General features: G+C 43.0%; 1 protein-coding gene across 1 annotated transcript in view; it reads right to left on the bottom strand.

Annotated features, from left to right (window-relative positions):
• The window catches only part of LMNB2 (lamin B2), an 89407-nt gene that overhangs the window by 10718 nt on the left and 62979 nt on the right, over nt 1-15710 (bottom strand). Inside the window, exons 3-5 of the mRNA XM_074939422.1 lie at nt 14746-14902; nt 13973-14098; nt 11836-12006 (exon numbers count right to left, since the gene is read on the bottom strand). Coding sequence (XP_074795523.1) covers nt 11836-12006; nt 13973-14098; nt 14746-14902 — 454 coding nt within the window. The remainder of the gene's footprint in view (nt 1-11835; nt 12007-13972; nt 14099-14745; nt 14903-15710) is intronic.

The following is a 15710-nucleotide window of genomic DNA, read 5'->3' on the forward strand; positions in this document are numbered from 1 at the left end:
CAAGAAAAGATTCTTGGAGTGGACACTGGACAGGCTTTCATTCTGTCTGCAATTGTGATGAACAGTGGTACTGAAGACCTAAACGATTTAGTCTGATTCAGGTAAAAAGCCAAAGCTTTTCCCTGTCTTTATGCATATGAGGCTTTGGAAAGAAGACCAGTCATCAGATTGCTTAATTAAGGTGAAAACTGGAAACCGCTTTAGAAAGAAACTTTGGGTGAGGACAAAGGCAAACTGTTACTACAGAAGACAATATAGGGAGGCTCTGACACACTAGCACTTGCATTTTCCCAACTTTTCTGACCAATGTAACAGCAGCCAAAAAAAGGCACTTTAATTGAAAGTTGTAGCAGTGAACAGATTGCCAGAAACCCAAAGGGGGAACCAGTCATCTTTGCTGAAATTAGATTCAAGTTCCATGGGTGTGGGTGTGTCAGGATACTGTATCTGTGGATATATATATATATATATTTATATTTTTTGGGTGCAGAATTCCCTCAGGAGTAAATTATATTCCGAAAGAATTGCTATTATTCTAAGTTAGGAAAGCCTCCTGGAGATTCAGCCTCCAGTGTCCCTCTGGGGTGCAGAAGCCATGTTAATTCCCTCTTCTCTCTCTCTCAAGTTCAGGTTAAGACAATCCCTGCTGGTTTCCCTGATAGCTTTGTTTGTGGCTAATATGTAAACTGAGGTTAACCCACATTTCTTTGTCTAAGACAGACCTGTTTATCACTTTTACCTAGGCTAGGATGTCTCTGTTTTAAACATGTTTTAATAACATTATACAAAGGGAATTAATAACTTCACATATAAATTTAACACATGCATTTTACAATGATATTAATGACCAGTGTGGTGTTAGTTTCAAATGCCTTAGAGGGCATATTTTGTTCAAACCTCATTGCAGTAGTGTGTAAAATGTAAATATAGAGGTGCTTAGGGTCAAACACATCTTTTAAGTTGATGACAGCATACCAGTGCCCGGGATCCAGAGAAGGAATAATGGAAGCTAGGGTGACCATCTGGAATTTTATTTTTTTCAGGAACTTGAGTTCTTTCAGATCTAAAATAGGCCTGAGACCTCCTTTTGCTTTTGGGATTAGAAAATAGCAGGAATAAAACCTCTTTCCTGCGAGTAACAGAGGAACTTCCTCTATGGCTCCCATGAAACAAAGAGATTGGACCGCCCATAGTACAACAGCCTCATGACAGAGGTCCCTGAACAAGGACAAGGAACAGGAGTGGGAGGGGGGGATGGAAACAAACTCAAGGGTATATCCCAATTCCACTATGCTTAAGATCATAGAATCATAGAATATCAGGGTTGGAAGGGACCCCAGAAGGTCATCTAGTCCAACCCCCTGCTCGAAGCAGGACCAATTCCCAGTTAAATCATCCCAGCCAGGGCTTTGTCAAGCCTGACCTTAAAAACCTCTAAGGAAGGAGATTCTACCACCTCCCTAGGTAACGCATTCCAGTGTTTCACCACCCTCTTAGTGAAAAAGTTTTTCCTAATATCCAATCTAAACCTCCCCCATTGCAACTTGAGACCATTACTCCTCGTTCTGTCATCTGCTACCATTGAGAACAGTCTAGAGCCATCCTCTTTGGAACCCCCTTTCAGGTAGTTGAAAGCAGCTATCAAATCCCCCCTCATTCTTCTCTTCTGCAGACTAAACAATCCCAGCTCCCTCAGCCTCTCCTCATAAGTCATGTGCTCTAGACCCCTAATCATTTTTGTTGCCCTTCGCTGGACTCTCTCCAATTTATCCACATCCTTCTTGTAGTGTGGGGCCCAAAACTGGACACAGTACTCCAGATGAGGCCTCACCAGTGTCGAATAGAGGGGAACGATCACATCCCTCGATCTGCTCGCTATGCCCCTATTTATACATCCCAAAATGCCATTGGCCTTCTTGGCAACAAGGGCACACTGTTGACTCATATCCAGCTTCTTGTCCACTGTCACCCCTAGGTCCTTTTCCGCAGAACTGCTGCCTAGCCATTCGGTCCCTAGTCTGTAGCGGTGCATTGGATTCTTCCATCCTAAGTGCAGGACCCTGCACTTATCCTTATTGAACCTCATCAGATTTCTTTTGGCCCAATCCTCCAATTTGTCTAGGTCCTTCTGTATCCTATCCCTCCCCTCCAGCGTATCTACCACTCCTCCCAGTTTAGTATCATCTGCAAATTTGCTGAGTGCGCAATCCACACCATCCTCCAGATCATTTATGAAGATATTGAACAAAACCGGCCCCAGGACCGACCCCTGGGGCACTCCACTTGACACCGGCTGCCAACTAGACATGGAGCCATTGATCACTACCCGTTGAGCCCGACAATCTAGCCAGCTTTCTACCCACCTTATAGTGCATTCATCCAGCCCATACTTCCTTAACTTGCTGACAAGAATACTGTGGGAGACCGTGTCAAAAGCTTTGCTAAAGTCAAGAAACAATACATCCACTGCTTTCCCTTCATCCACAGAACCAGTAATCTCATCATAAAAGGCGATTAGATTAGTCAGGCATGACCTTCCCTTGGTGAATCCATGCTGACTGTTCCTGATCACTTTCCTCTCATGTAAGTGCTTCAGGATTGATTCTTTGAGGACCTGCTCCATGATTTTTCCAGGGACTGAGGTGAGGCTGACTGGCCTGTAGTTCCCAGGATCCTCCTTCTTCCCTTTTTTAAAGATTGGCACTACATTAGCCTTTTTCCAGTCATCCGGGACTTCCCCCGTTCGCCACGAGTTTTCAAAGATAATGGCCAAGGGCTCTGCAATCACAGCCGCCAATTCCTTCAGCACTCTCGGATGTAACTCGTCCGGCCCCATGGACTTGTGCACGTCCAGCTTTTCTAAATAGTCCCTAACCACCTCTATCTCCACAGAGGGCTGGCCATCTTTTCCCCATTCTGTGATGCCCAGCGCAGCAGTCTGGGAGCTGACCTTGTTAGTGAAAACAGAGGCAAAAAAAGCATTGAGTACATTAGCTTTTTCCACATCCTCTGTCACTAGGTTGCCTCCCTCATTCAGTAAGGGGCCCACACTTTCCTTGGCTTTCTTCTTGTTGCCAACATACCTGAAGAAACCCTTCTTGTTACTCTTGACATCTCTTGCTAGCTGCAGCTCCAGGTGCGATTTGGCCCTCCTGATATCTTTCCTACATGCCCGAGCAATATTTTTATACTCTTCCCTGGTCATATGTCCAACCTTCCACTTCTTGTAAGCTTCTTTTTTATGTTTAAGATCCGCTAGGATTTCACCATTAAGCCAAGCTGGTCGCTTGCCATGTTTACTATTCTTTCGACTCATCGGGATGGTTTGTCCCTGTAACCTCAACAGGGATTCCTTGAAATACAGCCAGCTCTCCTGGACTCCCTTCCCCTTCATGTTAGTCCCCCAGGGGATCCTGGCCATCTGTTCCCTGAGGGAGTCGAAGTCTGCTTTCCTGAAGTCCAGGGTCCGTATCCTGCTGCTTACCTTTCTTCCCTGCGTCAGGATCCTGAACTCAACCAACTCATGGTCACTGCCTCCCAGATTCCCATCCACTTTTGCTTCCCCCACTAATTCTACCCGGTTTGTGAGCAGCAGGTAAAGAAAAGCGCCCCCCCTAGTTGGCTCCCCTAGCACTTGCGCCAGGAAATTGTCCCCTACGCTTTCCAAAAACTTCCTGGATTGTCTATGCACCGCTGTATTGCTCTCCCAGCAGATATCAGGAAAATTAAAGTCACCCATGAGAATCAGGGCATGCGATCTAGTAGCTTCCGTAGTAGATCTGTGGTGATGCCAGACCAAGAATTTAGGAAGTGGGATAGGCGATTAGCAAATGGGGGATGTGAAAAGATGGTACTCTGCAGACTGGCAGTCTGTCCTTGACCAATGCATCAAACTGTTTGTTTGGAGGACCCAGCTTGCCTAGATGAACCAGCACTGCAGAGGCAGAAAGAGGTGGAGGACGTCTCTTGTAACTTCTGCCCTTCCTGGACACGTCCTTGGTACAGGTCATGAAATTTGGATAGCGGGAGTGCTATGGGCAAAAGGAGTTTCTTTTTGTTGCCAACATATAAATACCCAGAGACTTAAGGGTTGCTTTTGATTCCTTGAGACTACGCAGCCTCTTGTCAGTCTTTCCAGAAAAGAGTGAAGGACCCTCAAAAGGGATCTTGAATGGTCTATTGGCACCACCCCCTATAGTAAGTACCCTTTTGGAGGTCTTGAATAGTCTCATGAACCTCAGGGGGCACAGGGCAGGGAGGAGTGGGCAGGGATGACCCAAAATGACTGCAGCCATGAACACCACCACCTATTGATGGCAGAGACCATGTGTCAAGCTGCAGAGTCAGCTGCATCTAGACCAGCCTGCAAAGACGTTCTGGCAACTAATTTCCCCTCATCCACCATCACAGTAAATCCCTGTTTCAGCTTGTCTAGAAGCCTGTCCTTAAATTTTACATTTTACCCTGTGAGATAATATTGTAATGACCGAGCAGAGCCTGCTGGTTTGCAATTCAAAGCTATGAACCTCCAGTGGAATAAAGCTTCCTTCCAAATAAGGCCAATTTCTTTACTTCTTTGCTTTTCAGCATTAACGCCTAGTGACCCTGTCTCCTCTTTTTCATTGGCTACAGAGACTAATAGGGAGCCCAGAGAGGGATGATTTTAGAAATGTTTCGAGCCCTGTGAGGGGATGTAATAACTACTCCGCTCTTTTTGCAGTGGTGGGCAGGGAAGATGGGGTCTGCAACAGAACACTTTCAGGCTCAAGGATAGCCTCCTTAATAGGGAGAGCTACCTTACAGGGTCTCATGGAGGCTAAAATGTCCACAAGCATGTGTGACTTTTCCTGGACCTCCTCTGGCTGGACATTCAGAGGTGCAGCCATCCTCTTCAGCATCTCCCGATGGCCTTTGTAATCATCAGGTGCAGGAGAAACAGACTCTACTTACCACTGCCTCATTGGTGGATGAAGAGGAGGTGGCCAAGGGCTGGTGAGGTGGACCATCCTCTGATTCCTCTAAGGGAAACTCCTGAGAGCAAACCTCTGCATGTACAGGTCTGGTACCGAGGGTGGCTTGATATGACTCTGGTACAGACACTTGCAAAGGCAAGTTGTGAGGCATGCAGGCATGCCCTAGATTGAGGAGGATCCCCAAGGATTCATGAAAGGCCACTGATATGGCCCCTGGACCCCAATTATGACCAGGCTATTGGTCTTCGTGTGACTGCACCTGGTACCATGGTGGATAGGCTGTATGTATTCAGGTAGTGACATGTAAGAACCTCGGAATCCAATGACAAGTCCTCATCCTCCCACCAGGAGAGAGCCGACACCATCGGTACTGGGGAGACAGGTTAAAAGCCTGGAGGTACTGCGAAATCATGGCTGGTTCCTCCCTACTTGCTACTGATCTGAGATGTATGTTAAAGGGTGGGCCCGAAGGTACCATATGAGGCAGAGAAACAGTCAACATTGATACTTTAGACACTGGAGCTGGGTGAGAATCCTGAACAGCCAGGAAAACCGGTACTGACAGGCTGAATAACTCCCAAGCTGCCGCATAAGCCTTGGGCATAAACGGCACTGTGATAGAATGCTGGGCAACAACAGCTGAGCCAGCACCAGTCACTGCAGCTCCAATTAAACACTCCAGAACAGACCTGGTTAAGAAGAGCTGTGCCTAACCGGTGGGTGGAGGAGAGTTGGAAGGCTAATTAAGCCATTTGGCCAAGGATACAAAAAGGCACAGGAAGGAAGTAGGAAGGGGGAAAGCAGGCAGTGAGACGGAGAGAGAGATTGCTCTTTCCTGCTTACCTCAGGAGCTGAGGGCTCCCTAAGACGTTAGGAGTACGGCTGTATATCGTACAAGTGTGGTGGGAACTGACATTGTAAATAAACTGCACTGGGTGTTTTACTAGCATAAAGGTTTCTCAGCAGTTTGTGGACTTGAGCAGAGGTAGGAGTGAGTGGGCCCTGCCATAGGCACCAGGAAATCCTGCAGTACTGATATCTGAAACAAGGTCCATCTTGTCCAGTGGAGGTCCATCAGTGCCAGATACTTCAGAGGAAGGAGTAAAAGCCCTGCAGCTGGCAGATAATCCGCTTCCCTCATTAGGTCTCATGGTGATCTCTAGCAGTTCAAAGATTGGTTGTAGCCCTGACACACAAGATTTATTAACCCTTCCAAAATTTTTGTTAGCATTAACTATAACACTGGATATCTGTTATCCTTACAAATGTCCAATCCCTTTCTGAATCTTGCTAAATTCTTGGTCTCAGTGACATCCTGTGAGTTTCACAGTCTAATTATGTGCTGTGTGAAAAAGTATTTTTTTTTTTTTGGTCTATTATGAATTTGTCACCCCTTCTAATTTCACTGAAACGCCCCTTGTTCTTGTGTTTTGACACAGGGAGAACAGAAACTCCTGATACACCACCTCAAACCAGATATTATTTTATATACTTTTATCAAGCCTCCCCCAATCCCAGGTAAACAATACATTTTTTCAGTCTCTCTTCATGTGAAAGTTTTTCCAGCTCTCTAATAATTTTCAATGTCCTTGTCTGAACCCCCTTTAATTCCATAGTATCTTTTTTGTGAGGGGGGGGACAATACAGTACAGATTTTTATAATGTTATTATAATCTATTCTCTATCCCTTTTCTTAAACATCCAAACATTTTGATAGCTTTTTTAATGGCAGCTGATTATCGAGCAAGTCTTCATAGAGCTGTCTACAATGATGCCCAGGTTGCATTGCTGAGTTGATACATGCAGTGTTGTTGTAGCCATGTTGGTCCCAAGATATTAGAGAGACAAGGTAGGTGAGGGAATATCTTTTATTAGACCAACTTCTGTTGGTGAGAGCAACAAGTTTTCAAGCTTACACAGAGCTTTTCTTCAGGTGTGGGAGTTGACACAGTTAATTAGAATCCTGTAAGGTGTAGGAGTAGTTTACCTTTTCCTCTCCAATGTGCATTACTTTAATTTATCAATATCGAACTTCATCTGCCATCCATACAACCTTAACCTGGCCCTCTGTTTGATGCCATTGTTCTCATGGGATTAATCTTTTATTTCCCACTGTTTGTGGTTTTGAATCTCATGTTAATTCACTTTCACTATTTACAACAAATGTGTCCATTGGTTTATAATTAATAGTACTGTGAACTATGTTACTCAGGGGCAGGGTTTCTAATAGATAAGAGCATTTTTAAATACTTTTATTTGGTAGGTGTTCTATATGTAAAGGCTGTAAAGAAATAAGAAGTGATGGAATGGATAAGACAGTCTGTCTGGGCAAAAATCACATTGGGGAACAAAGCTACTAGAGCCTCCCGTGGGATAGTGCTTGAGGTGTACTATAGACCACCGGGATCTGATTTGGATATGGATAGAGACCTCTTTAATGCTTATAATGAAGTAAATACTAATGGGAATTGTGTGGTCATGGGAGACTTGTCCTTCAGTTTATATCTGGGAAGTTAAAGTGCTAGTAATAATAACAGGGGCTCAGATTTTATTGGATGCAATAGCTGATGGATTCCTTCACCAAGTAGTTGCTGAACCAACAAGAGGGGTTTCCATTTTAGATTTGGTTTTGGTGAGCAGTGAGGACCTCATAGAAGAAATGGTTCTAGGGCACAACCTTGGTTCGAGTGATCACGAGCTAAGTCAGTTCAAACTAAATGGAAGGATAAATAAAAATAGATCTGTGACTAGGGTTTTTGATTTCCTTAATTTTTTAAAGTTAGCCCTTTGGAAATTAGTTAGGGAAGTGGATTGGACTGAAGAACTTGTGAATCTAAAGGCGGAGGAGACATGGAATTACTTCAATTCGAAGTTGCAGAAACTATCAGAAGCCTGCATCCCAAGAAAGGGGAAAAAGCTCATAGGCAGGAGTTGTAGACCAAGCTGGATGAGCAAGCATCTCAAGGAGGTGATTAAGAAAAAGCAGAAAGCCTACAAAGGAGTAGAAGATGGGACAGATCAGCAAGAAAAGCTACCTCATTGAGGTCAGAACGTGTAGGGATAAAGTGAGAAAGGCCAAAAGCCATGTAGAGTTGGACCTTGCAAAGGGAATTAAAACCAACAGTACAGTACAGACCTGTTTATGCGTGAATGTCGGGAGTCAAGCCGTTAACGGACCGCAGGTTAAGAGGGCCATGCTGAAAAAAGTGTCTATGATTCACTTAGGAAAAAACGCCGTTATTTTCTGCTCTTTCTGGCTCACATTTTTTTTTCCTTTCTTATGAAGTCTGTCATTCACCGCAGATGAAATGCGTTCACGGCCGATTCATCAGCTGATAGGCTTTCTCCAGAAATCGATACCTGCGCTATGCCATGATGCTTTTTAAAACAATTTATAAACCCCTTGCTGGCTAGGAATGATTCATCCCCCGTCAAATTTCCAAATTTTGTCGCTTGGGCTTGAAGAATTGGCCCACTGAGCGGCATTCCTTTCAGCCTTTCCCGAGCAAACCCCATGCATGTGGCTTTGTCTACTGTGGGTTTTTCTGAATAGCGCACAAATTTTCGCTTAAGCCCCGCGGCAGAATCGATATTTTGTACAAAGCCGTTCAATTTAGATTCGTTTTTTAGCCATCCTCTGAGTAGATTCGGCAATCCCAATATCTTTTGAAACCTTGGCCTGGGTTTCTCTGCTATTTACTCGATCTATTGCAGCTAACTTTTCTTCTACAGTGTAGGAACTCTGACGCTTGCCCTCTGCCATTATATTAGGCCTACAGTTAAAATTTTCTAATGTAGTGTGTATATATATAACTACTATATATCTCTCTAGTGTGACAATGACTAAGCGTGCGTGATACATCTTTACTAATATCGGTAAAGACGTACAACACGTTTCTGCTCCACACTTCCTGTCGATTTCTATGTCAGTGAGTTAGTGAGCAAATCTATAGCGCTACATAGCAAGTTCCTGTACCGCGTGTTAACGAGTCTCGCGTTAAATAGGTAGCACTGGGAGGCATGGCACTACCGTGCGTTAAGCGGATTCGTGCGTTAAGCAGGTCTGTACTGTAAAAGGTTCTATAACCATATAAATAAGAAGAAAACAAGGAAAGAAGAAGTGGGACCGCTAAACACTGAGGATGAAGGGGAGGTAAAGGATAATCTAGGCATGGCCCAATATCTAAACAAATACTTTACCTCAGTCTTTAATAAGGAGCTTCTGGATAATGGTAGGATGATAAATGGGAATGAGGATATGGTGGTAGATATTACCACATCCAAGGTAGAAGCCAAACTCAAACAGTTTAATGGGACTAAATCGGGGGGCTCAGATAATCTTCATCCAAGAATATTAAAGGAACTGACACCCGAAATTGCAAGCCCATTAGCAAGAATTTTTAATGAATCTGTAAATTCAGGGGTTGTACTGTATGACTGGAGAACTGCTAACATAGTTCCTAATTTTAAGAAAGGAAAAAAAAGTGATCCGGGTAACTACAGGCCTGTTAGTTTGACATCTGTAGTATGCAAGGTCTTGGAAAAAAATATGAAGGAGAAAATAGTTAAGGACATTGAGGTAATTGGGACAAAATACAACATGGTTTTACAAAAGGTAGATCGTGCCAAACCAACCTGATCTCCTTCTTTGAAAAGGTAACAGATTTTTTAGACAAAGGAAACGCAGTGGATCTAATTTACCTTGATTTCAGGAAGGCATTTGATACAGTTCCACATGGGGAATTATTAGCTAAATTGGAAAAGATGGGGATCAATATGAAAATTGAAAGGTGGATAAGGAACTGGTTAAAGGGGAGACTACAACGAGTCATACTGAAAGGTGAACTGTTAGGCTGGAAGGAGGTTACTAGTGGAGTTCCTCAGGGATTGGTTTGGGACCAATCTTATTTAATCTTTTTATTACTGACCTCGGCACAAAAAGTGGGAGTGTGCTAATAAAGTTTGCGGATGATAAAGCTGGGAGGTATTGCCAATACAGAGAAGGCCCGGGATCTCATACAGAAAGATCTGGATGACCTTGTAAACTGGAGTAATAGTAATAGAAATTTAATAGTGAAAAGTGCAAGGTCATGCATTTAGGGATTAACCACCAGAATTTTTGCTATAAGCTGGGGACGCATCACTTGGAAGTAACAGAGGAGGAGAAGGACCTCGGCGTATTGGTTGATCACAGGATGACTATGAGCCGCCAATGTGATATGGCTGTGAAAAAAGCTAATGCGGTCTTGGGATGCATCAGGCGAGGTATTTCCAGTAGAGATAAGGAGGTGTTAGTACCGTTATACAAGGCACTGGTGAGACCACATCTGGAATACTGTGTGCAGTTCTGGTCTCCCACGTTTAAGAAGGATGAATTCAAACTGGAACAGGTACAGAGAAGGGCTACTAGGATGATCTAAGGAACGGAAAACCTGTCTTATGAAAGGAGACTGAAATAGCTTGGCTTGTTTAGCCTAACCAAAAGAAGGCTGAGGGGAGATATGATTGCTCTCTATAAATATATTAGAGGGATAAATACCAGGGAGGGAGAGGAAGTATTTAAGCTCAGTACCAATGTGGACACAAGAACAAATGGATATAAACTGGCCATCAGGAAGTTTAGACTTGAAATTAGACAAAGGTTTCTAACCATCAGAGGAGTGAAGTTCTGGAACAGCCTTCCAAGGGGAGCAGTGGGGGCAAAAGACATATCTGGCTTCAAGACTAAGCTTGATAAGTTTATGGAGGGGATGGTATGATGGGATAGCCTAATTTTGGCAATTAATTGATCTTTGACTATTAGCGGTAAATATGCGGTAAATATGCCCAGTGGCCTGTGGTAGAATGTTAGATGGGGTGGGATCTGAGTTACTACAGAGAATTCTTTCCTGGGTGTCTGGATGGTGAGTCTTGCCTACGTGCTCAGGGTTTAGCTGATTGCCATATTTGGGGTCGGGAAGGAATTTTCCTCCAGGGCAGATTGGCAGAGGCCCTGGGGGTTTTTCACATTCCTCTGCAGCGTGGGGCATGGGTCTTGCTGAAGGATTCTCTGCACCTTGAAGTCTTTAAACCACGATTTGAGGACTTCAATAGCTCAGACATAGGTTAGGGGTTTGTTACAGGAGTGGGTGGGTGAGATTCTGTGGCCTGCATTGTTGAGGAGGTCAGACTAGACAATCATAATGGTCCCTTCTGACCTTAAAGTCTATGATTCTATGAGCACCTGGGTCTGATGCCATCAGCATTTAGGAAACTCCAACTACTACAGAATGCTGCAACACCTCAGCAACACTGGCTCCTGCAAGAACATCAAATCTGTCATCCACTCCCGAGACTGACTTCCCACAGAACACTGAATCAAGTTCAAGGTCTCAGTCCTTACCTTCAAGGTGTTCAAGAGCCTGGGCCCAGGGTATCTGAAAGACTATCTAAAGCTCTGGGATGAAGACTATGATCCTCACACAATGAGACTCTCTACAAGAAGGATAAAGCTTGTTTGTGCAGGAGACAGAGCTTTCTCGAAGGCCAGACCAAGACTGCAGAATTAATTCCCCCAGGAACTACGAACCATAATAAACCTCCCCATTTTCCACTTCAAGGGCAAGGCGCATTATTGTGACCTTGCCTCCTCTTAGAGAAACCCAGAGAAACAAGTGTACTTAGATACATTTTTCAAAAAATATTCAAGATGGAATTAGAAAATTGCGAAGGTCCCATTACAAAGAACAATCTGGTGTTACCTTAACTATGGGGCCACTCAGAGTGCTTCCATAGTAGCATGAAAGCTCCCTGAGGTAGGGATAGAGTTCTCCCTTTGACTGTGAGACAGCCAGTAGAACACTAAGATACTGGTAATATCTACCTTGGTCTGATAGGTCTGTTCCAGCTCCATTTTGTACAGTTTGATCTGTTCGTCATGTTGATTGCGCAGATCCTGCAGGGCCTGGGCCATTTTGGATTCATACTCCTGCTGGTGACTGCTGTCTATCTCAACTAAACGGTGCTCATGCAGTTTCCTTGTCTCTCTCACTTCCTACATAAACAAAAATGTAGGCAAAGGTCCAAGTTAGGGTAAACAACATGATCAATTTCTTTTACACCACAATTAATTATTTCTATGTTATTTAGCTGCCAGGGCACTGAAAGCATCTCACAAAGTGCAACATAGTTAAAAACACAAACTTTAGAGATGTTAAGGTGAGCTCAATGTTTTAACAGATACAAAGTGATCTGGTCCCTTTCTACACGAGCTAATTTATAAATATGTTCAAACATTAATTGTCTTCACTTAAAAAATGCAAAGAGATTCTAAAATAAGGGGCTACTCTGTGCTGCATTAACCAAATGAGAGAGCAGGATTAAATACCAGTTTTAACAGCAGAACAAGCGCAGCACAAAACCTTCCCCCCTCAACACACACACTAAACCCACTGGTAGACGACACTCTCTGTAGAGATTCATATATTAGTCTGTAAAAATGGTGTCATAAATATAAAGGGAAGAGTAACCACCTTTCTGTATACTGTGCTATAAAATCCCTCCTGGCCAGAGGCAAAACCCTTTCACCTGTAAAGGGTTAAGAAGCTAAGGTAACCTAGCTGACACCTGACCAAAATAACCAATGAGAGGACAAGATACTTTCAAATCTGGAGGGGGTGGGGGGGAAAACAAAGGGTTTTTCTGGTCTGTGTGATGCTTTTGCCGGGAACAGATCAGGAATGCAGCCTCACAACCCCTGTAAATTAGTAAGTAATCTAGCTAGAAATGCATTAGATTTCCTTTTGTTTAATGGCTCGTAAAATAAGCTGTGCTGGATGGAATGTATATTCCTGTTTGTGTGTCTTTTTGTAACTTAAGGTTTTGCCTAGAGGGATTCTCTATGTTTTGAATCTGATTACCCTCTAAGGTATTTACCATCCTGATTTTACAGAGGTGATTCTGTTACCTTTTCTTTAATTAAAATTCTTCTTTTAAGAACCTGCTTGATTTTTCATTGTTCTTAAGATCCAAGGGTTTGGGTCTGTGTTCACCTGTACAAATTGGTGAGGATTCTTATCAAGCCTTCCCCAGAAAAGGGGGTGTAGGGCCTGGGGGGATATTTTGGGGGAAGATGTCTCCAAGTGGGCTCTTTCCCTGTTCTTTGTTTAAAACGCTTGGTGGTGGCAGCATACGGTTCAAGGACAAGGCAAAGTTTGTACCTTGGAAAAGTTTTAACCTAAGCTGGTAAGAATAAGTTTAGGGGGTCTTGCATGCAGGTCCCCACATCTGTACCCTAGAGTTCAGAGTGGGGAAGGAACCTTGACAAATGGGTACACTGTGAAACAGTTACAATGAGGTGAAAATAATGAATTCATATGGGTGTGCACTTAAGAGTTCAATCTGGATGAGCCCTATTCATTTAAGACTTTGAATTAACAGTAAAAAACCCTACATATATCTTCTTTCCCTGAAGTATAACAAGGACATAAAATGCGATCCTCTTGAATGTTATTGTTTTCACTCAAACATTCTCTCTCCCTCCAGAGAACTGTGGTCTCTTGATGCGCTAAATTAACCTTTCAACATGTTTGCATGCATGGGCAACATACACAGAAGGCTAACAGGAATTCAGAACGACTTTACAAATTGTCTTAGAGGAATACCCTACAGCTGCAAACAGAAGAGAGACTCTCAAACTATGAAAAAATGCCTTTCCACTCAATGTGATATGCCTTCATCTGATACAGAGAGAGTTTCATCTTGTGGTGTACTTTATATGCAAAGATAACTAGAAGTGCAGAGCCAGGTGGTTCTGGGTGTTTACCCCAGCTCTGCCACTGATTTAACACGTGACTTTATGAAAGTCATTTAACAGCTTTGTGCCTCAGTTTCTCTATTTATAAAATGGGGACAATCATGATCATTTCCCTAACTCACAAGATTAGTCAGTGTTTGTAGAGCACTTTGAGCCAAGGCTACATAAACTCTGTATTAAGATTAAGTTGTCAGATTGATCTTACCTCCTCAAATATGTTCTTCCGGAAATCCAGGTCCTCTTGTAAGCTCTGGCAGCGATTCTCCAAGTCCACCCGCATCAACGTCTCCTTCTCCAATTGCTTCTTAGCCACAGCATGACCATCTTCTGCCTAGTGATAAATTCAGAATCCAAATTTTAAAGCTGCATTTAAGTTCAACTGCATCCTTGTTCTCTATTTATGAAACTCTACACAGTGCCCTTAATTTAACTGCCTGTTCCCACTTATCTGTCTGTTCCCATGACAGAGTTAATGAGTTTCCCAAAAGAATACCAGTGACTACATTTAAAACAACTTTCATATGCTAGTATCACCTACTACAGTTCATGTTTATCTCAGTACCATCTGATAACATAACTGGGAATTGTTAGCTCCCCATACTTTATACGTGGAGTAGACTTTAAATATTTTCCATTGGGACAGCCTGGGTATTACTTCTGCATGTACTTGATGATGTAAAAGGATGGTGCTGAAGCAGTGCTGAGATGCCGGACTTTACTCAAGACAATGTTAGGTTGCCCTTGCTTATGAACAAACATTTGTGGGTTTCATAAACCAGTTGAGAAAGACAGGCATCTGCATACCGGAGTTGCTCTATGGAGCAAGAGCCACACACATACAAATTTAATCTCTATATTTCACATATCAATCTCTAAGTAGATGTATTAGCATGGCTGTAACGTAACTAAAGTAACAAATTCAACAGGATAGAGTGTTTCTATGTATGTAGGTAAACTCTAAAATGTTCATTTACATACCTTAGCAAGCTGGGCCCGCAGGTCAGCAATCTCTGCTTCCAAACTGCGCTTCTCATTAAGAGTAGTACTGAGTTCTGCTTCACTTCTATGGAACAGGGCTTCAAGATCCTTAGTGCGACTCTGAGCCACGGACAAATCTGCATCTTTCTTTTTGTAGCTAAAAAAGAAATATATATCTCTATCTTATTTCCACAAGTTGGCTGCTACTTTTATTTCTTTCAAAAGGTTTTGTTACATTGAGGTTCCATATCCCAAACTGACCTCTAGCAATTATTACCCATTGTGTACCACTAGGTGGCCCCAGACTAATATCTATTTGAAGTTATTAAAAGTAACAAACCACTCTGAAAAAACTTGTTTCCATTGAGCTGTTGCAAATCTGTAGATTACTGAAAAGAAACTTTAGCAACTTTAGCCACTCGTGGCGGGAAAAGTTACATTAAACTGTCTCCGAAACAGTGATAAAGTCAGCATTATATACACACTGCACAATGTCCAGTGCTGAATAAAAATTCCATTCATCAATTAACTTAAAAGCTGGATAGCACATTTCATCCCCAGGAGCCTTACAAACCTTGCACCTCATCCTTAGAGTAGCAGAGCACCTGCAACTTCCACTGAAGTCAATGCGTGTTGCAGGTGTTCAGTACTTCTAAGGATCAGGGCCATTCCACATAATGTACTCATTCACAAACCAAAAAATCGTTTCACCCACCACTGAAATGCAGTCACTTCTTGGAGGCAAAGTAGCAACCATTTAACAGTACCCAGTACAATACACCACAAACTATGACAGATCATTTTTCCCCAATGCAGATAGCCAGGAATGCTTGATAGTTGGCAATGTGAATTTGTAGACTGATAAAAGAACAGGCTTTCCTACTGAAAAGGTCAAGCTTTTTAGAGAGTCCTTGTCCCTTGGTGTCATCTTAGGAAATCCTTGTTGTTCAGACTTTTCTTGCAAG

The sequence above is a fragment of the Natator depressus genome, chromosome 25 (genome assembly GCF_965152275.1).
Source record: "Natator depressus isolate rNatDep1 chromosome 25, rNatDep2.hap1, whole genome shotgun sequence".
Classification (NCBI taxonomy): Eukaryota; Metazoa; Chordata; order Testudines; family Cheloniidae; genus Natator; species Natator depressus.